General features: G+C 46.9%; 1 protein-coding gene across 13 annotated transcripts in view; it reads left to right on the plus strand.

Moving 5' to 3' along the window:
- Positions 1-19,352, plus strand: part of ATXN1 (ataxin 1) — a 474,819-nt gene extending 455,467 nt beyond the window's left edge. For all 13 annotated transcript variants that reach the window (XM_086841849.1, XM_086841778.1, XM_086841808.1 and 10 more), the window contains 2 exons: positions 9,301-11,341; positions 18,801-19,352. In XM_086841849.1, coding sequence (XP_086697975.1) covers positions 9,461-11,341; positions 18,801-19,331 — 2,412 coding nt within the window. In that variant the 5' untranslated portion in view covers positions 9,301-9,460 and the 3' untranslated portion in view covers positions 19,332-19,352. The remainder of the gene's footprint in view (positions 1-9,300; positions 11,342-18,800) is intronic.
- The last annotated feature ends 7,065 nt before the right edge of the window (positions 19,353-26,417 follow it).

Genomic DNA, 26,417 nt, shown 5'->3' on the forward strand with positions numbered 1-26,417 from the left:
TTTTTTTTTTTTTTTTTTTTGAATGAGTGAGTGAATGAATGAATGAATACCTGATTAAGTTAATGAAGCTGAGCCAATGGTGGGAGGGAGCGACTTGGCTGCTGCCTGCTCTAAGAGATCTGGCAGCGCATTAGACTTGCATAACGCTTTATAGCTCCATGCTGCGCTCCATATGAGCCACAGGAGAGGGCTGCAATAATTACTCGGCTCTCCGATTGAAACCAGCTGCAGGTAGCTAGTCATCCTTTTGTCCATTTCACTGGTGCCGGGAGTCACTTGTCTTGTGCCGTGGATTTCCAGGGGCAGATGGGTAAGGTGTTTTCACAGAAGTGATCGCAGCGGTGAGAAAGCATGTTCGTGGCTCAGTGGCTTTTACAAAAGGTCCATTCAGGTTTCCAAGCTGTGATTCACTGGACCCACAGGTTCAATCCAGGAATGTTTTCAGTTCCTGAGTTCAAAACTTGAATATAAATAACCTTGATGGGAGCTGTGTGATTTTTTTGTTTTCTTGTTCATTCTTCACATGGCTGGGAAAAATAGAGCAAAAGGTTTTCTTGTATCTGTTTTTTCATAAGAAAAGTAATTTTTAAATCCTCAGAGTTCTTTTTGATTGTTGTTTAAGGCAAAGTTCTTTCTGGCAGCCCTGGATGGTACATACCTTTGTTTCTCACCTACTTAAATTAAGGGTACTGGCACTGCCTGTTAGCACACCGCCTTCATTTGTCAACGTTCCCTGCTTGAGAGCAACGATGATGATTTGCATTCTTAGTTGGAATGGGTGGATTTTTTAATTGCAACTGAAGCTTGTGACTGTGGAACATGCTATGTTTGTATAATCCTGCATTATTTCATTTTCTTTTGATTGTTTTCTGTGTTGCCTGATCAGAACAGTTGGGGAAATCTCTCAGCCTCGCCATGCTGGCCTCAGTCAAGTGACACTGGCTCTGTGCCCCTTTTATCTTCTTGCTCCCCATTAAGCAGGAGGGAGGCTCCCTACTCACTGAGTCAGGAAGAGTAAGTAGTCACTTGGTTTTGTGGGCTGCAGGGCCTGGGGAGGCATTACAGAGAGAGAGAAGGTGCAGAAGAGTTGATCTGGCTTTTTTCTTGCTTGTGGGTATTCCTACATGCAGTGATCCCTATGACAGTGCCAGTGCTGAGGTGGTCAGCGTGAGGGTCTGTGCAGGATGAGTGGGTGGTGCTGCAGGCCACACCCAAATGTAGCTGACTGGAATGAAGAAGAAAAAAATGGAAGAGAAAAAAGAGGTGCCTGAGGGGGATAGCTCGTTCTCAGTCCGCAGCACTGGGGGTATGTGCCGTGTGCCTCGAGATCAGCATGAGCTGCTGGCTTTTCTGTTTTGTCAGTAGTGATGGTCAGTCATCCTGATTTGGGAGGCCACCAAGGCAGTGAGCAAGGGCTGGTGCAAAATGGCTTCAAGTTAAATCTTTGCTGAATGAGGTCTGAGAGAAGGCAAGGTGTTGGAATCCATTTCAAGGGGAATCTAACATCAGTTCATATTTCACACTTTACAGATGGACTAATTATAGTCTAATTTGCTGGCACATGGAATCTACCAGAGAAGCAGTCTGCAGGGAAGGCTTCCAAGGAAAGGCACTGAGCATGCAGATGACCTTTCCAAATCTTCCCCTAAAGCCATGCTCTCACACTGTCCCCTTATCAGCCAGGCTTAAAGGCACACTCCTCCCCGTGAGCGCCTGTGCTTATCTGTAAAATGGCTGCTCTGAGTTGGCTGCTGCTTGCTGGTGTTTCTGGCTGGATCTTCAAAGGGGTGAAACGCCCCCGGTTTCTGTAATTTTTCGTGGGGGTCTTATTCAAGTCTCCTGGCAGCGAAGCCAGGCGTCTCTCATATTTAGTTCTGCAGAAGATGGAGAGAATGTTAGCGAGCGTTTTCAGACACATGGAAGGAGACCTGTGTGACATATCTGCAGTACAAATGTGTTCATACAGGCATGACAGTTTCTGTCACAAGTTAAAATGAGTGGCGAGTGGGTGTTGCTACGTTTATAGTCACTCATGTGAAATTTTCAATGGAAATTTGTGTAGGCAGCTCCCATTGTAGCCACATTGTAGGCACACTTTAGATAAATGAAAAACATCAACAAAGTAATTTCTGTATTAGACTTGTTTATAAATGAACTCTGTTCACTCATTTAAGCTGCAGAAGCACCTCTAGGGGATGGGTGTGAGAGTAAAGAGTGTCACTGAGCACTGTCAGATGTCCTGCTCCGGCAGCAGTCGCTGCAAAGCAGGAGATAAAAGGTTGGATGCTGCGCTGGCCACTTGTGGAGTTGCATAGGTGGGATCCCCCTTTCTGTCCTGCTGTCGCTGGGGTTGAAGGAGCACTTTAATTTACGTGTGTTTGCTCCACGGTGTCCATGCTGCCACTGCAGACTGGGTATGTGTGCGGTGGAATGCTGACTTCCCGAGCATCTTGGGTTGGTGGTCCTCATGTCCTGGCACAGCTGACTCCGAGGCTTGGGGAGCAGGGCTTTGGAGGGGTTTGGCAGGCCTCTGTCAGGCTGTACAGTCTTCAGTACGGCATGGTGGTAGATCATGAAGCTGCTGGAATGAGCTCCAGCCACGTGGGACTACGCAGCTGGCAGTCAGCCTGAGCTGAGACCCCAGGCCTGAGCAGCCCCAGAACTTTCCTTTGTGGCTGCAGATGGAGCTGCTTCTCGTAGGGTCAGCTGAGGTGCACTTACTGCTGTGCAGCTGAGAGAGAAAGCTGCACGTCAAGCTGTGCACACTGACATGGCTTTGCTCCAGGGCTCAGACCCTCACTTAGCGGATACATCCTTTCCCTTCCCCCATAGACACAGAAGGCTCTGGAGTCCAGCATTTCACCCTCAAAAAAAACCTCACTGTAATCAGCACTGTCAGCTCATGCATTTTTATCTGTGGATATCTGATGCTATTTCACAAATCTCCGGTTCCTGGTGTCAAATGATGAGATGGGAAATTCCACTTTCAGCTAAACTAGTAAGTTTCTGATCTTGTGGGCTGCAGGGAAAAGCTAGAGACCTTGAGCCTAAAAGGCCTCACAAAGCAGAAGGGCAAGTTAAAAGTAATAATAATAGTAGTAGTAGTAGTAGTAGTAGTAGTAGTAGTAGTAGTAGTAGTAGTAGTAGTAGTAGTAGTAGTAGTACCCTTCACCTTTATAATTTTAATAAATCTTTTATTTGTGAACCGGTATCATGTGTTTCAGAGGCAAGCTGGGCCTGACTCCTGACATCTGAGAGCTCAGGTTTGGCACTGCATGGTGGGGGCTATCTGTGCTGGGGAGTGAGGATGCTGCCGTGGGGTGGGCTGGGATGGCCAAGGGTGGCAGGATAGCCAACACACCCAGCCCTCCAATGCGAGCCCTGACATGGGGTCAGCTTGCAGCTCTCAGAGGAAAGGCTTCCTTGGTTCCCTGGCATCTTGTACTGTGTCCTCTGGTACCACCTCTCTGCAAAGCATGCTGGAAGAGGAGAGATTACCTTTGCTAAAAGCTTTTTTTCTGTGTAGACAAAGGATGTAGGCAGCTGTGAATCTGTTTAAATCACCCATAGTACTCATAGTACCCACAGTACTGTGCAAAGTTCTGCAAAGCTTAATGTGTAGTTGCACTGCTGTGTGTGTGCACAGAAAGGACAGAAAGATCTGCTGCACACCCAGAGCACGGAGTGACTTTTACAGATGCTGAAAAGAAGGGCATCTCTCCTGCTGCAGAATGCAGTGATGGCACCCAGATGATCTGATGGCAGAAACCTGCAAACTTTTGATAGTTAATCCCAACTCTTCATTCAGCAGTTAGCTTAACTAAAACCAAAGATAATTCTAGCACCATGTTCCTGTGCAGTTCACCAGCAGCTAGCAAGTATAAAAAAGTATGTGTTATTAACTAAGCATAGTCTAACCACAGTAGCACAGGATGCATGTTCCCTGCTTAGGACATGCACATCTCTCCTTATCCTCAGAATTCAGGGTAAGTAGTAAAAACAGACAGTTAACCATCAAAGTAGCTTTCTGATAATCCCTTTGTATCACCTGTGCTCATGAATGGGTGTCCTGGGGCTCCATCATCTGTCTGTCCTTTGGGGAATATGTGTTAGACTGGTTTTTTCCTCCTAAACCTTCCTCTCTCAGCTCTGGTACCTACATACTTCCATGAAATTCATTGGAATGTTGAGCCTTTGGGCGTCTCACATCTGGTGATGTGCTCTCTGAGGTTTGTTCATATCACTTGCTTTTTGTCTTGTGTGCAGTCTGACTGGGGAGAGGAAGGACATGCAGAACTGCTGCTCACTGTGCCGAAACCTGTAGCAATTTGCAGTGGCAGATTCCCAGAAGTATAATAAGAACTAACACTGCACTGGACAATCTGTCTTGCGGATGCGGTGTTGATCAGAAGTCCTTTCATTTTGGGAGGAGAATTTCAAATTTTATTAGAGGTCTTCATGTTCCTTATTAATGGATCTCTGCAGTTGGCCCTCCCGGGAATTCTGCCAGGGAGCTGTGAAATCGGTGGGGTTGGACAAGAAGCTCCTATAGCTATTGTTGGCGTGCGCTGAGCTGCACATGGCAGGGCTAATGGAATCTGTAGCAGTTACAACCATGAATATGTAGCTGGCAGCGGGCAGGCTGGAGAGCCGGGGGGAGAAAGCTGGCATACAGATCTGAGAGCCAGAATGCAGCTGCGGAGCCCTCTGCAGTGTGTCTGTCTTTTCGTCTCTCTGAATGTGAGCCCGCAAGATGCCAGCCTCCTTGGAGGGGAGGGGAGAGGTGGGACGAAATGCCTCCCTTCTCACTCATTTCCAGCGCTGCCGAAATGACTCACTCGTGATAGGACAGGCGGGTGATTTGAGGCGGGAGCATCAGACTGCGCTGCTGCATCTGCCCGGTAACACCCCAGACATAAAGAACCACGCATCAGGCTCCGCTCTGCGAATGTTGCATTCACATTTAGGTGCCAGGCAGGGCAGCGGTGTCCGATGGAGGAGAGACGCAGTTTTTCTAGTGCACCGACAAATGTGAGAGTCTGCTGGCCATACCTGGAAAGTGGAAGCTGAGAAGTCAGAGTACTCCGTGTGTTTTTAGGATTTGCGATCAAAGGAGCCTTTTGACAATAAGTGACTGGTTTAATTGAATATCCCTGAAGTTGGAAGCTGACGATGCCCCCCTTGGGTGCTTCTTGCGCCGGTCCTTCCTTCTGGTTCCACGTGATGGTGTGAGCTTGCTGGCAGCTGCAGAAAGGTCAAGGACCAGAGGAGGATGAGGGACCAGATTTTTGTAGGAGGTTTAGAGACCCAAAAAAGGATGATAGCTGCACCATGGAACAGAGAAGGTGCTTGATTTCTCAGGGCAGTGAAAGTGCCACCATTTGCATGGCCAGGTGCTGCTGTGGTTTGTGGTTCTGGCCCCAACTTCCCTGCACCCCAGGACTCAGTCCTGAGTGGTGGAACACAGCATATCGCTGTGTTTGGACGCTTGTGTTGCTGGTTTTACCTTTGCTGCAGTGAACTCCAGAAAAATAAAGGAGGTCAGCGTCTGAGGCTATAACCCAATATCCACTCCTGTGCTTTAAATCTATTAGATGAAATAAGTAGAAAAATGCTGTTTTGAGAAACACGGTGAGATTTAAAGTACTTTGCAAAGAGACACTGGAATTTTGCATGAAAATGCACATCCCAAGCTGCAGTGAGCAATCCCTCTGGGACCAGAGCAAGCCCAGATGGTGACTCCTCCAAGTGATTATTTTTCTGCCTTAAGCCTTTCCAGGAATTTGTGTGTGGGCAGACTGCCAGCGGACACTGGCTGTCCAGACAGTTTAGCAATGTTTCATGTGTACTCACTGCCAGAGATACCAAAGTCCAGCTGCTCTCCCTGATCTCTTTGTCCCTTTTACCTTCCCAGCCATAATTACACATGCCTGCACGCACGCACGCACTCGTGACACACACAGGAGCAAAAAAATCACCTGGTGTTTCCTACTCGTTTGCATATCTTACAAATCGTGACTGACAGCTCCAAAGTTAAAGGAAAGCTCCAGAGTCAGAAAAATGTCTTGAGCCCAAAAAAAAAAAAAAGGAGCATCCAAATAACAAACCCTGCGGCACACCACAGAAGGCAGGCATTCATCTTTCTAGGACAGCCAGTAAAAAACTGTTTAACCAGGTCTTGTACCTCTTGCCTTTGAGACATTCTTGTTTGGGTTGTCTCCCTTTCATTGCTTCTCAAGCAAAATCAGTCCTGTCTTATCTCTGCTGTTGCTGGAACTTGAATTATGCTGAAAAGTCTTTTAGGTCTTGAAGTAGAAGTAGGCTGTTTAATGCTGCATATTTGCATTTTTTGCAAATCCAATCCTATGTCTGTTAAGAGTTCAAAGTCTCACTGTGAAGTGCTTGGGCTTGGAAAAGTGGGGCAGTATTCACTGCTCTATGCTGTCTCATCCCCTTGTCTCCATTAAATGTATTCATTCCTCCTGTGCTCTCCAGAAGATTTTGGGGAGCCCTTTTGTTATTGGTAAAGATGAAGTCAGCCATCTGAAGGATTTATACAAAAACTAAACTGCACAACCCAAAAGAGTATTTGGTATTTTTGAAGGATGTTAGCTTTGACATTGGAGGCCACCCAAACCTCACTGGTTCAGTGCTATTTAGAAGAATAAAATCTTTGCTTCAGCTCCTGCATAATGAAACTTCACCCCATTTCGCAGAACTTCACAGTATACTACTTTAGATGAAGAACAAATGCAGATGCCTCAAACTTTTGGAACCACAGGTTTTGGGAGCCTGGTTTACCCATCACAGCAAAAGAGCCTGTCCCTATTCAATCCCATGTACAAGGTCCCTGCTCTGTTGCAGGCAGAGAAGCCAGCCCTCTGCCTCCCTGTGGGAGTGTATTTCAATTCTGGATTTGCAGCTCATGTTCCAGAAGAGATTGGAGGATGATACAAGCCCAGCACAAGCTCCTTGTGGAAAGGGGAGCAGGAAGAGCACCCCATGCTCAGGACGTCTCCCCTGGGCAGCTGCCTGGGCCAGGATCTGCTGACTTACCTACCCAAGCTGACTGCCCGGGGCAGAAGGCTACAGAGAGCTAAAGTTAACCAAGGATGACTGCGCAAATGTGAGCTCGGCAGTTTTATTTTTAGTCGAACTTAAAAAGAAAAATCTGTAAGTCATGTGTAATATAATAATTTTAGCTGTTGCCAAGACACGCTGAGCAACTGTTAGGAGGAGGGGAAGGCCCGTGCTGATCTAGCAGGGACCCTGTCTCCTGGCTGCTCTCGTCGCCGCAGTCACGGTGCTGAGGTGATGGCGCTGACAGACCAGGGCAGGTCAGGATAGTGCCTGGGCTGCTGCACTCTGGGTGTCATCGGGCCATCTGAAGCTGCCCTGAGTTCTTTCATTCTCCCTATTTCCTGAAAGCCAGGGAATCTACCCTGAAGCAGTGCTTTACTCCCTCTCCCCCAGCTCTAGCTATTGGTGTTTCATTACTGTTTATCAATATTTAAAGAATGGAATAATTAACTTAAGACTGATTATATCAAACCTTTAGTAGGTTTGGACTTTTCCTGCAGGGTTAAAGCAGCTTGGAGGACCATAAACGTAAAGAGTGCTTTTAAAGATAGGTTTAATCTGAGTCTAGTGTGTCTTCAAAGTACTTCAAACACATATAAACATCAGGCTTATTGTTCATTAGAAGTGAGGCAGCAGGGAAAGAAATCCCCCAAAGGAATATTACTTGCCATAAGATAAGTATCATTACTGCTGCTCAGCATTCCCTTTAAAGTGGGCTATATCCTATTTCCATCTTCTTTCACATCCACTCAATTCTTTCTCTCTATTCTTCTTACATGTAATGCATGCTTTTTTTGTTGAGCTGCTGTTCATGCAGTTCATGCTGTTCATGCAAGGTGCATGGTTTCTCATTCTCATCACCCATTCTTGCATAACTTTCAAAAAAGCCAGAAATGCAGATGACAGGTAGTGGCTGGACAGGGGCTGAGGAAGGGTTTCACTCTCCACAAGGGTTGATTACTCAGTGCAAGGTAGGTTTCAGGAAGAGAGTAAATGTGTTTTAGTTACAATATTTTCTTTAAAAGGTAATAGAAGACTTAGGAAGGCTTTGTTGCCTTTGGATGAAATAGGTGATGCAGAGAAAAGCAACTTACTTTCTCCAGTAGCAAAATCAGCCCAATATAAAACTGTGAGTTTTTGCAGTGGTGGGGGCTCGTGATTTGGATCAGGAAGCTCAAACATGGTTTTCTGAGCAGATCTGGGCAGGCGTCCCCAAGGCTGAGTAGTTTGCTCAGTGTTTGGACCTGTGGCCATGGCTGTGAGTGTGGTACCCACAGCCTTTCTGGTGCAGCAGTGGCTAAGAAACAGTGGGGTTGGATCCTGCCAGAGATCTGATATGGTGCCAGCACCTGCTTTGGCCTACCTGCATGTGGCTGAGAGCTCCTCCCAGCAGAGTCCTGCATGGACACCTGAATGTGAGGCATCAGTAGCAGAGGGAGTTAGTTCAAAGCACTGGGTCAAAAAACCCCCACCAGATATCAAAAACCTGGCTCAGATCCATCCCTGGCTCTGGGCTGCTGCTGTAAATAGCTCCCGTAGCTGAGGTTCATTGCCAGACTGGGAGATGAAGCACACGTGTCCCTGTAATGAGCTGTGGTGTGGAGCGGGGACAGGAGGCAGCTGCTGCCTCCACAGCCCTGCGTGGTGTCACGTGAAGTTGTCGCCCTGCCAGTGTCTCTGGGGTTCAGGGGTTTAGGAGTGACCCACCACCATCCTTCTGTACCACTCACGGTGACTTGTTGCTAACAATATTTTATGTGTGCCTGTTCCTCAGGGCTCCCTGCTGTGCTCCCATGCTTTTTTAGGGCATGTTAGGGTGAAGGCAGTGTCATCACTGCAGGGGAAGAAGAGGCTGGAAAAACGAAACAGGCACCATAGAGACATGGAGGGATTTCGTAGCGGGAGGAGAATGGGCCTTGGGAAATAAATGAATGACTGCTGCTAAATGTGCCAAGTTATGGCCAGGTTGTTTCTGATACGCCTAAATTTTTAAATGTTTTCCTGATGTATTAGCAGACATGCCCAGGATTTTTCTGCTGTTTACAGCATAGCTAGCTGTCAACTGTTCCTTGACGTGAGAGTGGCAATGCCTGACCATTTATATTTTTTTTTCCAGAGGTCTTTTTCCTGTTTGCTGATTTAGGGTGTCTGCTTATTTGTTTTCATTTCTCATTGCTGACGATATAACTCCCGTCTCCCTTGCCCACCCTTTCGTTGCAGAATCCAGAGGAGCTGTCGGAGGATCGTGCTCACAGGGAGATGATTCCTCATGAAGTCACTGGATCCCCTGCAGAAATCAAATGTGACTTTCCATTTATCAGACTGAAATCAGAGCCAGCCAGACAGTGAAGCAAGCACAGTGGAGGGGGGACGGCGAAAGATGAAATCCAACCAAGAGCGGAGCAATGAATGCCTGCCGCCTAAGAAGCGAGAAATCCCTGCCACCAGCCTGCCTTCGGAGGTGAAGCCGGTCCTGCCAAACGAAAACCACCGTGCAGATAACCTGGCATGGCTCCCCAGCACACCCAGTGGCCAGGGCAGCCTGGGGGGCCGGCACCGGCCCGGGGGCACCTCCTCGGTGGAGGCAGGCTTGCAGCAGGGTTTGCACAAGTCACTGTCTGCAGGGCTGGACTATTCCCCGCCGAGTGCGCCCAGGTCCGTTCCAGCCTCTACCACTCTTCCCACGGTGTACTCGCCCGCCCTCTCCCAGTCAGGGACCCCCGTTTCCCCCGTGCAGTACACTCACCTGCAGCACACCTTCCAGTTCGTCGGGCCCCAGTACAGTGGATCGTACACCGGGTTCATCCCCTCGCAGCTGATCTCCCCAACGGCCAATTCTGCGACTGGCGCCGTGGCGGCGGCCACAGCCGTTGCGACCACTCCATCCCAGCGCTCCCAGCTGGAGGCTTATTCCACTTTGCTGGCCAGCATGAGCGGCTTAAGCCAGCAGGGGCACAAAGTTGAGCCGCACCTGGTCAGGACGCCTGGACTGATTGCTGCTGGGTCTCCTCCACCCACCCAGCAGAACCAGTACGTCCACATTTCCAGCTCTTCCCAGAGCACTGTCAGAAATGTCTCTCCTCCAACCATCCCTGTCCCCCTTCACCCACATCAGACAGTGATCCCGCACACCCTCACCCTCGGCCCTTCGTCCCAAGTGGTGGTGCAGTACACTGACTCGGGGGGCCACTTTGTCACCAGGGATCCCCCCAAGAAACCCGAGAGCAGCCGGCTGCAGGCGATGCAGGCCAAGGAGGTACTGAATGGCGAGATAGAGAAGAGCCGGAGGTACGGCATTTCGCCTTCTGCCGACATGGGTCTAGTCAAAGCAGGCAATAAACCAGCTCCCCATCATTATGAGACCAGGCACGTGGTGGTCCACTCGAGCCCCGCCGAGTACGGCGTGCGGGATTCCTCAGGTGTCCGAGCCTCTGTCATGGTGGTCCCCAACAGCAGCACGCCCACGGCAGACATGGAGGTGCAGCAGGCCACCAACCGTGAGACCTCTCCTTCAGCCCTCAACGACAAGGGAAGTTTGCACTTAGGAAAGCCGACCCACCGGTCCTATGCCTTGTCTCCGCAGCAGGCTCTGGGCCACGAGGGGGTGAAGGCGGTGGCCACGCTGTCCCCTCACACCGTCATTCAGACCACCCACAGCGCCTCCGAGCAGCTCCCTGTGGGGCTGCCGGCGACAGCTTTCTACACCGGGACCCAGCCGCCGGTGATCGGCTACCTGAGCGGCCAGCAGCAAGCCATCGGCTACCCCAGCAGCCTGCCGCAGCACCTGGTGATCCCGGGCACCCAGTCCCTGCTGATACCGGTCGGCAGCGCGGACGTCGAGCCGTCGGGAGTCACGCCTGCGATCGTCACGTCGTCTCCTCAGTTTGCAGCAGTGCCTCACACGTTCGTCACCACCGCCGTCCCCAAGAGCGAGAACTTCAGCGCGGAGCCCCTCACCACCCAGCCTGCCTATCAGGCCACCATGGTGCAGGCGCAGATCCACCTGCCCGTGGTGCAGTCCATTGCCTCCCCCGCCGCCGCGCCCCCCACGCTGCCCCCTTACTTCATGAAGGGGTCGATCATCCAGCTGGCCAACGGGGAGCTGAAGAAAGTAGAGGACTTGAAAACAGAAGACTTCATACAGAGCGCGGAAATTAGCAACGACCTGAAAATAGACTCCAGCACTGTGGAGAGGATCGAAGACAGCCATAGCCCAGGCATCGCCATCATACAGTTTGCGGTGGGGGAGCATCGAGCACAGGTAATGGCAACGCGTGATGGGCTGGGGGGGTTGGACTGGGACTCATGCTGTGGCCCCCCAGGCCACATCACAGCTCACTTGCTTTGGATCCACTCGGATTCTTCATCCATGTGTAGATGGTTCTTCATCCAAACTGTAGACCACAAATCATCCCCCTGGCTGAGCTGGGGGAGCCATCAGGTCACACTGGTGATAAATGTAGACTCTTGGATATAATACAGGTCTCTTTTATAGCTGGAGAACTCACAGGAAGACTTACATGATTTTCGTGGGTTTTGATTAAAATACCAGATAGTATAAGGGGTATGAAGGGTTACATTTTTCATTTTGATAGGTGATTTTTTCTATTCACACCAGAAAGGTCGTGATAGAATCAGATCAAAACCTACTCTAAAAAGATAGGTAGGGCACAAGGCAGTGAATTTCCATGGCTTGAAAACTTGGAGCTGCCTGGGAATGGTTCTCATGCACATAAGTTACTGAAATGCACTACAGAGTTTTACTGAGGCTTCACTAGAAGGTGGTTTTAACATTGCATGGCTCATGTAAACTCTGTGGTCAAGTGCAATTTGGAAGAAAAAATCGTCTAGGTGTCTGGGTAGGCTGTGCTTCTGGCATTTGTTTCTCTGTTTGAAAAGCAGGAAGAAAAACCTGTAACTTTCCAAAGGTGTTTTTAGGTTGAGAACGAGTGCATATTGATTTTAAAGCATTACCCTGATGCTGTCCATTTTCTTTCTGAGCAATTTAGATTCTGTTGGTTGAAGCTGTAAAGTGTAGCGTTTGGCTCCCTGGAGGTACTCGGTTTAGATAATCCTGTTGCAAATCTTTTTGTTTTGGTGTGAGTGCTGTGAACTCCATCTGCAGCTCTGATGCTGCAGCCTCAGTGCTGGAAAAGCAGAGTGAGAGAGAGGGAGAATGAGAGGAACTGGACACGGACACAGGTAGTAATACACCCCAGGCTGATGGTTTGAAGGCAAAAAGCAGATGGTGATGGTACTGAGGAGTGGATCATGCAGAAATTTTATACAGTCTCAGCATCTTGTGGCCTGTCCTTCCCCAAGTGTATATACACGGTAAATCACTACATGTGGCATGTCCTCCTTTTCAAGTCAAACAGGAAGATTCCCTGTGTGGATTCATTCACGTAGGTGCCTGCATCTGCACAGCTGATTGAAGTCGAGCCTCTGGTGCTTTCAGTGTAGAGACTCGATTTTTTTTCCCCGCACTGCTTAATTGTATTTTGGCACATCTCAGGTGTCACGGTTAGAGGAACTGTCCTTGGATCATGACCAGTTACTGTAATTTGCTGTGGTGCCTTGAATAATGAGATTTCAAAACTAGCAATCTCCGCTCTGCAATTTTCATCTTGCTCACATTTCTCTGCCTGCAGCCTGGCCATCGGTGTCTGCACAGCAGAAGAGGTACAAATGAGCAGGTAGCGTTCGTGTCATGTCTCGGTCACAGCACTGTCAAGGCAGGCAGTGGGCTGCAGTCCTGAGAAGAGCTGCGCTTTTGCAGGGCGTGGAGTGCCATCCTCTGGCAGAAAGGGAGCGAGTCCGAGGCTGCACAAATCCAGGGCCTGGCACACAGGTCTTACCCAGCAAAGTGTCACCTTACAGAGAAGCCTATCGGGAGCAGGCTGACATCATCGCAGCCAAAATACTCCCCAGCTGTGTTTCCCACCGGGGATGCTTCCAGAATGGAGGGCAAGTCACACAGAGATATGATTAGAAACAGGGGTTTAATTTAGGTTTCCTGCAGATTTCAGGACTTGGGTCTCTTCCCAGATCAGCTGTGTCCCTGCATAGCAGGGACGACTGCCGGTTTTCCTTCATCTTGGGGCAGGGGGAGAGAAAGAGAGAGAGAGAGAGAGAGAGAGAGAGTGTGTGTGCATTTCTATATGCTTGAAATCTCTGTGACCTCACCCTTAGCCTGCCGTGGAGCTCTGGAAGTATTCAGCTGTATTTGCAGGTGTGCACCAGTCATTACTCCTTAGAAAATTGCCCGTGTGAAGAGGCTTAGTCTTCTCGCCGAAAGATCAGTACTTGGTCACGCTGCTCTGAGCACTGGCACTGTGGTGCTGCCACGCTGAAATAGAGCTCTTGACTCTGGAGTGCAGGGGGATAGAGTTGTGTGTGTAGTGCAGCTCCACAAAGTGTTTCATTACAATTGAGTTTCACTTGCATACGTGCTTCTGCGAGGAGAGAGCTTTTCGAGTGGTATTACCAAGGGAGTGTAACTTGTAAAGAGTAAGTGCCATACAAAAATAGTGTTGTTATCATTAGCTTTGGCTCACTTACTTACTCCTCCCAGGGATCTCTGGGAAGTCATTATAATATTGATGAATCTGTATTTTCAGGCTCTGTGCAAACATCAGCTAATTTTCTCACCAGTTGAGGCACAGAGGTAGGGGGTTATTTTCAGCTGAGCATAAACCACTGTAAAGTAAACAGGGAGGGATCATGCAGCTACTGCTGTGTAGTGTCACTGCAAGCCAACAGTTGGCCCTCCCCAGAACAGCACTTGGGCAGAAAGGGGTCATCTTCCCTCCTTTCCCAGTCCTCCAGTCACCTGGAAAATCCATCCCTCTTCCAGGTATGGAAACCTAGAGGAAAATCAACTCAGCTGAAGGCCTTAATAGCTGAAATAACTGAACTAGCTGTCTTTACCCCTGGAGGGATGCTAGGTTTCCGTTTCACAACATCCAAGCTCTGGATTAAGAAGTCATGTAAGCATCAACTGGGCCAAACCCAAAGTCCAGCTGCTACTCTTCTGCATTCAAGGTGCCTGGAAGACAAGACCCATGGATCTACATCTCTTTGGAATTCCACATAATATTTTTTTAATAAGAATTTCATCATTATTACCTGTCCGTCCTTTTGCTGCTGGGAGAACACAAAAGCCAGTTATTCACCTCCCTTGATATTAAGGTCAAAGCCCACAGGCTATGCAAAATAAATTCTCTGAAATGCTACATTTCAGTTCCTAATAATTTCTGAAGTATAGATTAAATGGAAAAGATGACCATACAGTTCTTAATTTTCCTTATTTTTTTTAAAAAAACACCAACAATACCAAACTGGAATCATAACCACTGAAGTAATGGAAAGTCCCATTAGAGCATCCAGTTAGTAGCCGTAACTAGTTTAGTTTAGTGCATATGATTTTAAACCATGATCTAATTTAATTTTCCCCTTACATCTTTCAGTGCATGTACAAATGGTTACTTTTTCTTTGAGCTTCCCTTTTCATTATCTTTGTCACTGTAACAGACACAGAAAGAGATGTTGACTCAGTTCACTGCTGCAGATGGAGATCTCCCCCAGCCTTCCCCTCATGTGATCTCTGTGTCCCCTGGTCACAGGACAGTAAGTCCTTTTGTCTCCCAAGTGATGGGCGACTGTGGTCTGTCTTCACGTTACTGCGTTCTGGGAATGCAGCAGATGACACAGCTCATGTGATAAAGGCGGCAGCCTGTGGTCTGCTGGCGGCTTCTCTTGAGAAATTACGGGATTGCGTGACTGCAGATAGCAGCAGCCCCTGATGTTCCAGCCCTGCCTGCCTTTTCTGTAGTAACAGTGGACTGAACTGGGGTAGATGCAGCCCTGGGGGGGTGCCCAGTCAGACCATGTTCTGGGGAGTGGTTCCGTGGCACACGGTGCTGCCTTACAGCCCCAGAAATCTCTTACAGGAAATCCAGTCTTGTGAAGGCATCGGAGTGCGGGGAGAACATTAAAAGTCCTGAAGTTTCTGAACAGGGGAGGTTGTGTGGGAGCATGGCACTGCATAGGCTTCTCTCTGTGCGAAGGAGAGCTTCTATTCTGTGAGTCTACCCAGCTGTTATTTGGGCCCGAGGAGCCTTTCAGCACCCACAGCAAGGCCTTCAGTGGAGAGTGCTGCTGCTTAATTACACATTGTTTCCAGAACTGCTTTCTTCTCTTTGTTTCCAACCTGCCACTCCTAGTTTCATCACATCTTAATAGCATTATGGAGAAAAAACACTTAATTGGAAAATGTATGTTTACATTTATTAAAATATTGTTCTCATGAACCACTTTCATTAGGCACCTTTTGCTTTCATGCTTGTTATTTTGGTTGCAGCAGTGAGGCCCAAGACCAAAGTTATTGTGTTTCTAAATGGTGGGAAGGGTGTTTCCTGGGCATCAGATCTGCCAGCCCCTAGTATCTGCATTCCAGCTCCAGCTGGGGCTTCTTAAGCTGTCTTAAGCCTGTCTTGCCTACTGAGTTTGGATGAGAAATAAAAATTACAAAGAGTCATAGAAAGTTGCAGATTTCAGTGGCTGCACTGAAGAGTTTTGCGTGGTTTTACTAGTCAGTGTTAACAAATAGAAATATAAATGTAGCTTGCAGTAGAGCCTCAGTAAGCTTTGAGAGGAACCAACATGTTTGTTTCTTACTTTATCCTCTTACTAGTAGGTAGAAAAGTTCCAAATTTCCTTCTCTCCTATAATAATCATGGCAAAATACTGGGGGGTGGAGGGGGGGAAGCTTTTAAAATAAGGGAGTTTGTGTTTGAATGCAGTGATCAGAAGAAAATTTTGTGGGGTGTTTTTACTGAACTTTCACACTTCAAAGGTCTTAAACGATTGTTTTTAGAGGATGGTTGCCTCAAATCTCTTCTTAGCTGAATCTAGAAGCAGACAAATAAAACAGCTTGATAATCCATGAGGGAACCCATTTCAAATCAATAGTGGTATACATGAACAGTGTGACCAGATTGTGGAGATTCCAGCACTCCACCGTCTTTGGTGTTAATTCATGGTCACCACCACCAATTTTGGCATGCTTCACTTACCAACCCTACAGGCAAGTGTTTTGGATGCTACATTAAAAAAAAATCCTAATATGTGGTGGAAGTTTGTTGACATCAAGAGGAGCTTGTGTATTGGTGAGGGTGATGGACACAAGCAAGTATGATTCCCACAGACACAAATAGATTTTGACAAGGGTGGCAACATAGAAAAAGAAAGAAAAAAAAAATATGCAGCAGGCATGAAGAAAGAAAGAGGTGAGAAAAAGCAATATAAAGGAGAAAGCTGCATCCACCAGATGATCCATGCCTGGAGACAACCTAAAGTTCTTGTGCAGACAGCAGTTTCCATGTAAGTCCATGGGAGATGCTGGATACAGAGAACTTCTCCTGATTAGACTCCAGTTAAACTGAGATGCATGTGTATGGAATAGCATCCCAAGCTTTGGGCAAATGTTTCTGCAAGTCCTGGTGCTGGAGTGTTTCTGTCCAGCAGCATGAAGGGATGGGGCTTTCATGGTTATCTCACCCCACTTTCCCCATAGTTAAAAACTTAAACCAGGGCTCGAGTCAGGACCCTTCCCACTATTGCAGTGTGTGTAATTTGACTGTTGGCAAATAGTTCTGGTTGGAAAAGGTTTAGCATGACAGAAATTGATGTAGTATCTTACGCCTCTAAACTGGTCCTTTTGAAATTCCTTGTACAGTGGCTTACTGTGTTGGGCAGGTGGAGTGGCAGGATAATGGATGCAGCATTATCTGCTGGCCTAGTTGCAGAAGTACATAGTATATATTTATAGACTCAATTAGGTTTTTTTTCCAACAGAATCAACTCTTTCATAACCAGCAGTTGGCTGCTAGTGCATGGCATGCACTTAGTCAGAAGCACCATCAGCATCCAGTGGGAATCATTGATTTCCCGGTTCTGGAGCTTCTATCTCTGAGCTATCGGACATTCCTGAGCAAGTGTTCTTGCCCAAGAAAGCTATGGAGCTGGTGGGGTGTGAGGGGCACCACCAGTGGCCCTGCTGGCAGGGAGAGCAGCTGTGGGGGTGGCATTGCTAGCAGGGAAGGGGCAAGGCTGCTGGGGGCAGTGCTTCCAAAGAGTCCAGCTTCTTCTGTGAGACAGACGGTGCAACTTCATCCCAAGGTTCACACTTAATATTATATTATAAACAAATATGTTGGAATACTGCAGTGCAGTGTGCAGCTCAAACTCTTCCTGTGTTGAAATGCATTTTTAATGATGGAAAACCATGCTGGGTGTGACAGTGTTACTTGTTCCCAGAGTGAGAGGTGGTTTCACGAGCCTACTGTGATGTTCCTTATGAGTCCTTGGTCCTGGAGAGGTAAGACTCTCCAGGCAGCTGGTATAGTCCATGGCTGCTGAATGGCTTAGAAAAAAGGTGAGCACATGTATTCAGGTGATCTCCTACCCTTTTTCCCCTACCACCCATCCAGGTGAGATCCTGCCCCCATGCCTGAGAAGGGCACCAGAGGACTTAAGGACCATGTGAGCAGAGCAGAGGGATCTGTCTTCAGCACAAGCCAGCCTATTAGGGTCACAGACCTCACTGGTGTGACAGGCAGCAGCTAAAAAGAGCCAGTTTTAAAGAAGTTTTAGTCAGAGTTTCCTGCTCTCTTTGTAGTTTGGTGGGGGGGGCGGGGCTGGAATCAGCCCCATAGGTTGAGAATCACGAGTCCACATCAAGTGTTTGAGCCTGCAGTGAGTACTGGACTGCTACTGCATTCAAAGATAAGTGGGTATTTTATCATGTGTTTTTATCATGTTGTTTTATCAGATGTTTTTATCATGTTGGGACCTCAAGGCCCAGCATTTGCAAAGTCGGGGAGCAGGGGGCACCTGTTATTGGTCTGTTCTGTCTATGGCAGTTGCCTATAAGATGCTTAGATCTGGATTCCTGACCAGATATGTCTTGAAAGTGGGGTGAAGCAGGGGGAAAGGGGACATGGTACAGAAAACGAGACAGGGTACAGGAACTGCAGAAGAAGGAGGGATGACTGCCTCCCTGAGGAAGTGCAGGAGGTAAACTCTGCAGCAGAGTGGAGGACTGGGTGTGAAAAGGGAAAAAACTGGACTGGTACCAGACTGCTGGGGGAAGGCAGGCTCTCACTTGCTGCTCTTACGGCTACAACTCTGCATGTGCTCATGGCCTTCCCCTGGCAGAGTGCCTTCACCCTTTCAAGCTGCTCAGTGAAGGCTTGTTTGGACAGAGGTCAGGATGACATTCCTGTGATCATTTAGGAAATCGTGTCAGAACTGAGAGCTTCCCTTGAACCATCCTCTGGTTGGAAAGTCTTTAGATTTTAATTACAGGTCCTAGGTACCACAAGGAGATGGTGGGAAACAGCTTGCTGGACACCAAAGCTGTTCTAACTCTTATGCCTGAGTGGCTGGGTAAAGGTAAAGCTTGATTCCTGCTGAGGTTTGTGCTATGAAATACTGAGCTCAGAGAAAGTATTAACAGCTGGGTGACAAGGGCTGGTGTGAGGTCTGGTGACCAATATTCTGATTTTGCAGAAACTGAACATCACTTTTGCAATTCCAGCTTTATCCCTCCGTACCCTATGGCAGGCACTGCACATGTGTGAGGGCTCATGGAGTGATCTCATGCTCTCCCCTCTCTCTCCCTCTGTCTCCCTGTGTTGTCCCCTCTCTTTCTGCAGGTCAGCGTGGAAGTCTTGGTAGAATACCCTTTTTTTGTATTTGGACAAGGCTGGTCATCCTGCTGCCCTGAAAGAACCAGCCAGCTCTTTGATTTGCCATGCTCCAAACTCTCAGTGGGGGACGTCTGCATATCGCTCACACTCAAGAACCTGAAGAACGGCTCTATTAAAAAGGGCCAGCCCATGGACTCAGCTAGTATCTTGCTGAAGCATTCAAAGAATGACAGTCTAGGTGGAAGTAGACACAGGTATGCGGAGCAGGAAAATGGGATTAATCAGGGAAGCGCACAGATGTTAGCTGAAAACGGTGAACTGAAGTTTCCGGACAAAATAGGATTGCCTGCAGCACCTTTGCTCACCAAAACAGAACCCAGCAAGCCCCCAGCAACGAGGAAGAGGAGGTGGTCAGCCCCCGAAACACGAAAACTAGAGAAATCAGAAGAGGAGCCACCTTTGACTCTTCCCAAGCCTTCTTTTATTCCTCAGGAGGTTAAGATTTGCATTGAAGGTCGATCCAACGTAGGAAAGTAAAAGTTGTTTGGGGAAAGGAAATTAGGCTATCCCTTGTCATTTTTATCCAGATTACTGTACTGTAGACTAAATAACCCAGTATTTACATGTTATCATCTTATTTTAGGTTTATGTTATAACCTTGTTGTTATAGTTGCAGCTGGTATTATGCAGGAGACTGGTGCATATGTTTTTCCACAAGTGTTTGTCAGTGACTAGGTTTATCAAGAGCTACAGAAGGGGCAGTATCTGCTTCACACACCCTTAGTGGAAATGAATGTGTTGTCATGGCTCCTGTTTTCTAACACCTCGTGTAGGACAGGGTCCAGCTGTGATTTTGTTTTCTTTTTGTCACTGTTTTTTTTTTTTTGGGGGGGGGGGTTGTTTTGGGGGTTTTTTTGTGTTTGTTTTGTTGTTTTAGTTCCTGTTCTAGTTTTTTTGGGTGGAGGTGAGGAGAAGGGAACTGTAGCAGAGGTGTGTGTCAAACATGGGGTGCATGCTTGTGTGTGTGTGGGTGTGTGTGTGGGTGGGTGTGTGTGGGTGCATGCCAGCCCCTGGGGCGGGACAGCCGCTCTTTGGCGGGTTGGTGATGAGGTTTCCTCATTCCAGGTGGATGCTGAGGACACAGCCCTTGGGTGTGTTACTGAAAAGGATCAGACAGTCTCTGATGTTTTCAACAAGCCAACTCTTACTCAAGGCTCTACTATACATATATATATATATATATACATATATATATATATATTTGTGTGTGTGTATATGTATATATATATTTTTCCCCCATGGGGTCTGACTGCACTGATTTTTATTCCTAAAGCAAACTGCCACACCACATTTCCTTTCTGCTTGCTAGTGCAGTTCCATTGCCCGGAGTCAGCGACGGCGAGGCTGTACGGACTCTCGCGCCGGTCGCCCTGCAGGGTTTCCCTTGACAGCGGGGGGGTGGGTGCGTGCGTGTGGCGTGGGTGTGCGTGGGTGTGCGAGGAGGCCTCTGGCTCTGTGGATGCGCCTGGCTCAGGCTCACTCCTGTTTCTGTGCAGTGTTAGACAAATTGACCGGGTTACGCCATTGACATTTGCTTCCACAAGGTAGACGCAGACTGCCCCTTTGAGATCACAGGCATCCATCGTTTGCAGTTAGGTTGCAAATCTTTGTCTTTAACTCTAGTACTGGTTTTAGTTCATGGTTATGGACAACTGGTGCCACTTTTTTCAAATTGCGGTGTGTGACACAGGAATCCGCTGTTGAAGATGAACCTAGAATGTCTTTAAGCACTTAAAATGCTGTTCACACTTTATTGCTGAGCATCCTGGTCTAACACTCAGTACGTACTGTATATCACTTTAATCTGCTCAGAAAGCAACAACAACAAACAAATCTCTTCAACACTGTAACTACATGCAACTATGTAAAGTTTTCTCACAGGCAAGATGCTGAAAGTTTTAATGTGGTTTCAAAGGGATGAATGTGAATTATTGAACTAGTATGTGACAGTCATTGTCCACAAAGGACTACTTAATAGGAGGCACTTTTTAAACTTTAATGCTTGAGAAAGAGTTAAAGGCATATGCGAGCTGACATAATAAAAAAAAAAAAAATAAGAGAAAGGAAAAAGGAAAGAGGAAAAAAAATCATTGTCCAGTGTTTTTGAAAAAGATGGACTTTAAAGAATCTTGCAATTTGCACATCTTGAGTTTATCATTTGTGTGGTATTCCTGCAGTTTTTACCTAATAATGTTGTGGGGTGGGGGGGGTCTGAAAGAGCATAAACAAATGTAGCAATTACTCACTAACCTGCCTACGCTCTAGGCCATTTCATAGGGTTATGTTCCTTTCAGAGTTCATTTTCGGTCTTTCTACCGTATCGGCCACACAGAACCAGGTCCTACCGGGACACCTCTGAGAATTTTTCTTCAGACTTGCTGAGAGAGTTTTCCAGAAAAAAAAAACCCATTTCTATAAGTAAGCAAGGTGTTTGTTTGTTTTGAAAACAAACCTATTGTTATTATTATTGTTATTATTATTATTATTATTATTTGTTATTTTAATTGCATCGTTTTCCATTGGAAAGGCGACATTTCAAGAGTTTGGTACAAACCAAGTAGGAGCGGGGGGATTCACGCGTTCAGTCTTTTCTTTCCCCAGGTAGGGCCGGATCCTCTGCGGTGCTGTGCACCCAGCCCCCTGCACGAGCCTTGGGGAGGTGTGAGTATGAAGTATGTTGGGGCTGAGTGCTAAAACCTGTCGCTGCCTCTTGAAAGATCCCAGCGGGATTCCAGTGGGATCGCGCTCGGGCCCTCCGTGAGCAAGCGTTCGTGTCGTCGTTTTTGGTTGGCGAGTTCACATCCTTCAGGTAGTTTTGAAGAAGCTGTACTCACAGGGAGAACAGGAAATCAAAGTCTGTCATTAGAAACACAATAACCTAAAGTGAACAAATTTATTTAAAGTCTTGTTTTCCCTCTCCCCTGAAATACAGTGCTTTTCTTTAAGAGAAGAAATGTTAACCCCAAACCCCATCTTTGACTCTTGTTACTTGTTACTTGAAATTTAGCTCACACCAGACCTAATTGTTTTTATACCATATTCTGGGGTGCACCAAAAAGTTGAAATATGTTTAAAATAGCTTGAAACTTTTTTTTTTAATTTCCTTGAATTTTATTAACCTCTCAGCGGGCTACCAAATAGCTGAGTGGGTTTCTTCTCACAATCACACAGCTTAGTTAGTGCTTATTTGTTAATATTTCTGCTCAGAGAAGTTGCTTAATCTTCCATATACTCTGCTCAGGGCACTTGCAATTTATTGTTTTGTTTTGTTTCCTGTATTTTTTTTTTTTTAAAGCTTTGATGGTAAAGGAATAGAAAGAATTACAGATTTTAGTTCACAGTCGTACCACTATTTCTGTACTTCACGTGTACTTGGAAAAAAAGAAATCTCAAGTAAAACCATACACATACATACTTGTGGTTAATAAGGAAGCAGGGGCTATTAAACTGACTGGATCTATTCAACTAACACTAAAAAAATAAAAAAAATAATAATAAAAAATACATTTGGAGCAATAGGAATGTATTAGTTCTGTGCTTGTATTTCAGACTGAGGAATTCTGAAATAACTGGTTCTTTCCAAACATTTGTCCCCTTCCATGCTTTAGCTTTTGTAGGATGTGCAATACTTTACGTGCCAACTTAGACTCACCTGTGCGGTGTTAGCTAGATCTCATATCCACTTCTGATTTCCCCTGGTTTTGTCTCTTTTGAATTCTTTCTTTCTACCTTTCTCCCTGCCAACCACCCACCATTAATAAGTCCCTCCCCATCCTCCCCCCTCCAAAAAACACACACCATATTAAGGATAGAAGATCCCTTGCCCCGGGAAACATGAACCCTTTTCGTATTTGTTGTTTAAAGAGATCCAGGAAGAAAAAAAAAAAAAAAGAAAAAAGAGATGTATTCATGTCTACATGGCATCCAGGCAGAGGGTGGCACTCAACCATATGGCCTAGTGCCACATTCCGCCTGGACACACGCCTGCAGGAGCTGGCTCCCACCGGGGCCAAGTCCTTTGTAAGGCGGGGCTTTGCCTCTCCCTCTGGCACTGAGCATCCCTTCCAGTGCAGCCCCAGGAGTGCCATCGATCCACAGGGCAGGTGCAAAACACCAGTGCAAGCACGGGGATGCTGAGGTGAAGCCAAAGGATGAGGCTTGGCCTCCGCTCTGCGTGGCTGCCGCTTTGCAATAGTAACTAACAGCAGTTTTCTTTTTGTCTGTTTGTTTCTTTCCTTCTGTAGCAGGCCTCTTTAGTTTACAACGAAATACATACAATCACCAAGAAATTAGTCAGGGCAAAGAAAAATAAAACAAGAACCTCTTTATAGGGATTTCTAAAAAAAAAAAATAAATAAATCTATTTGTCTGTCTATCTATCTATCTATCTATCTATCTATCATCTATCTATATATCTATATATATAAAGTGACTGTTCCTTATAGCGTTTAACTTAGGCATTGTTTCAGTTTGTCTGGGCCACATCGTGGGGAATTTGAGTTTGATGTCACTTACCTCGAGTCCTCTGATTGAGACCCGAATCAGGGTCGCTGTTGACCTATTTTACCATTTTGTACCTTGCCCTTAGGCTTGCTTTCCCTCGAAGATGCAGACCTCGGGAGGAGGGGAGGGACATAACGTTCCTTTTTTCATTCCTTTAATTCCTTCATCCCACTGTCGCTTCGTTCGACCTGTCGTTCCCCGTCATTTTCTCAGCATGGGGAAGTGACATCACTACTCTTGTTTCCCTTAAATCAAGGAACATTTAGAAACCTTTCACACCTTTTACTCAGGGATGGGGCTGGCGTATGTGTGGTACACTGATGTGACCAGAAGCAGCACTTTTACTGCTCCGGAGTAGGGATGTACAATGTTACAGACAAGTTTGGATTTCCTGCATCTCATGGTTTAAACTTTGTAGATCTCACTTAGATTGCAATACAAAAGCAGCAGGCTCAGCTTGAACTGTAGCTGTTGGTTATCATGAAAATACACTCTCTGCAGAGATTTATATTTCTTTAAAGTGTGTTGCCAGTAGTAAAAAGGAAATGGTGGAATTCTGTTAATTCTTGCAATTGCTTAAAAAAAAAAAAAAAAAAAGCCTGTGTCAAGGAGAGCAAATTCTCAATCTTTTTAAACACTAATAGTGTTTCAGAGTGGCTCTTGGTGCAATGCTCTGTGTGTCATGGGACCCAGTTCTGCAAACACTTATACATGTCCCCATGGGAGGTCTGGGCTGGCTGGCAAAGGCTGCTCAGGGGCTTGCTGTAAAGCACATGTATAAATCTTTGTGAAATTGAAGCATGGTTCAATCAGGGCCAGATCCTGACCTTAATTCAGCAGCTGGAAAATGTTGGGGTTCACCAGGGCAGAAGCCTTGGGCAGGTGCAGGGGATTGATTTGGCCCATTGAAACACTTCTGCTGTCCCAGAAACTTGACAAATGGCAGAATGGGATATGCACTCATACAGTTTCCATTTCTTCCCTCCCCATCATCACAGGTAGCAGCAGAGTCCGCTGTGGGCTCTGGCCAGTGCTGATGTGAAAAGCAAGGGGAATGAACATACCACCTGAGTGGAGGCAGTCATTTCCTTTTCTCTGGTTTTTCTAACCCTCCCACTCCCCCAAATCTTGTAATACATAGCAAAATGAGAATTTGTTGATGCAGATATGCATATGTGCACACACACCCCCAAGCAGAAGTGTCTGTTTGCACACAAAGAAGTTATGTGTGCATTTTTTTTTACGTGTATGCCTACATGTCCACTTGATTCCCTGTCCTGAGGACAGCCTTGCTTTGTGCCCATAGGGAAATTCCAAACACGTTGCACACCTCTACTCCAGAGTTCAATTTCTTTTACATAGACGACCTCGCTTCAGATGTGTTACCTTTACTGATAGGATCTTTTCTTGTAGCACTATACCTTGTGGGAATATTTTTTGATGTAAACCTAATTTGAGAAGCTTATTAAAAATAGAAACTTTTTTTGAAGCACTCACATTGAGGAGTACAGGTAATGTTTTAAAAAATTGCACAAAAGAAAAATGAATGTTGGAATGATTCATTCAGTGTTTGAAAAAGAGATGGCTCTGTTTGAACAGTGAGTTTCATACCTTGTTTGTAAAAAAAAAAAAAAAAAAGTTTTTAAATACAAAAGCAGAGAAAGGTTGAAAGTTACATGTTTTTTGTATATAGAAAATGTCATGTCTAGATGATCTGATTTGTATTGGCTCTGGCCAGGAAGAATTATTACTTAAAAGGCTCTTAAAGAACAACTGTGCTTAATTTTCTGTTTGTATTACATGGATCCCATTTCTGGGGAATGGAGTCACACTGTTTATTCCTGTGCTGAAAATACACCTTGGAGCAGCAATTCTTGAGTGCAGCTACCAGGCACTTCGAAGGGTGGCTACTGTGCAAAACTAGAGTCTCACTCTCCAGTTGTATTTTGGCTTTAAGTCTCTTCCGCCTGCGCTGAGGGAGCCCCTGGCAGCCCAGAGGTCAAGGCCGGTTTTGAGGGAGGCCTCGGCCATGTCCAGGGCAGGCATGGCCTGGCTGGCCCGAGTCTGGGGACCCTGCTGGTGCTGGCAGCCCTCGGGTTGAGAGCTGCCGCTGGCAGAGCACAACCTGCGTACTTTCTGCCTGAGGCCTTTTGGTCCCATTTTTTTCTCTCTGGGGATGCTGTTCCATGTGTTTTCAGCACTTCCTGTTCCAGATGAAATCCAAAGAGTACAACCCTGAGCTAGAAGTGCTTGTAACAAGGTGTCCTTGCCCAGTACTAGCAGCAGAATGGTACCTGAGGCGACCTGGCCTTCCAGCCCCTGTCACTGCCCCTCTCCCCCACCGCTGCTGCCAGGGCGCCGGGAGCAGCTAGTCACACAGAGCATGGCTCCAGTGATGGTCTTGACTGATGGCAAGACTGATGTTTTCCAGAAGCCAAAAGGAGAGGATCCTGAAGCAGTTTCTGAAGAGAGGATCCTTTTCTGTTCCAAAGATTGAGCTGGGCAGCTGGGAGCTGGTGGCAGGGTGGAGAGGGCAAAGTTTAAGGGTGCTCCCATCCCCCTCCCCGGAGGTGACCCAAGTTTCTACTTCCGCAGGAACACGGGGTGGGAATGCTCACCCTGTGCAAGTGACCCCCAGGTGCTCAGAGACCAGCCCCAGTTGTGTTACGGTGAAGTGCATTCAGCCAACAGGTAGTATTTATACAATAACAGTCTCTAAGGTTTCCGTAGGTTTTTTTTTCTTGTTGTTAGCTGAAAGGACTCAAGTCTTCCACTGAGATTTTATGGAGGCTTCATCCAAGGTAGTTTCTTTTTTGTTAGTTTCTATTTTGAGCAGTTAAAGCTCCTGTGCCCTTTCCCTCGACCACGCAGTAGGTGTGCATTGGAAGTGTTGTTTGCAGCGAGCGGAGACACTTGTTGAAGCTGTCCTTGCTGTACTACAGGATTGGTGATGGGCAGAAACTTCAGGGCCCAGACTGGGTCCCAGAGTGGGACCACTGGCTCTGCAGGCAGTGCAGGCCTGCCCCTGCACACCCACTGGCGAGGGGATTCCACCCTTTA

Source organism: Cyanistes caeruleus, chromosome 1 (assembly GCF_971803275.1).
Source record: "Cyanistes caeruleus chromosome 1, bCyaCae1.hap1.1, whole genome shotgun sequence".
In the NCBI taxonomy this organism is placed as follows: domain Eukaryota; kingdom Metazoa; phylum Chordata; class Aves; order Passeriformes; family Paridae; genus Cyanistes; species Cyanistes caeruleus.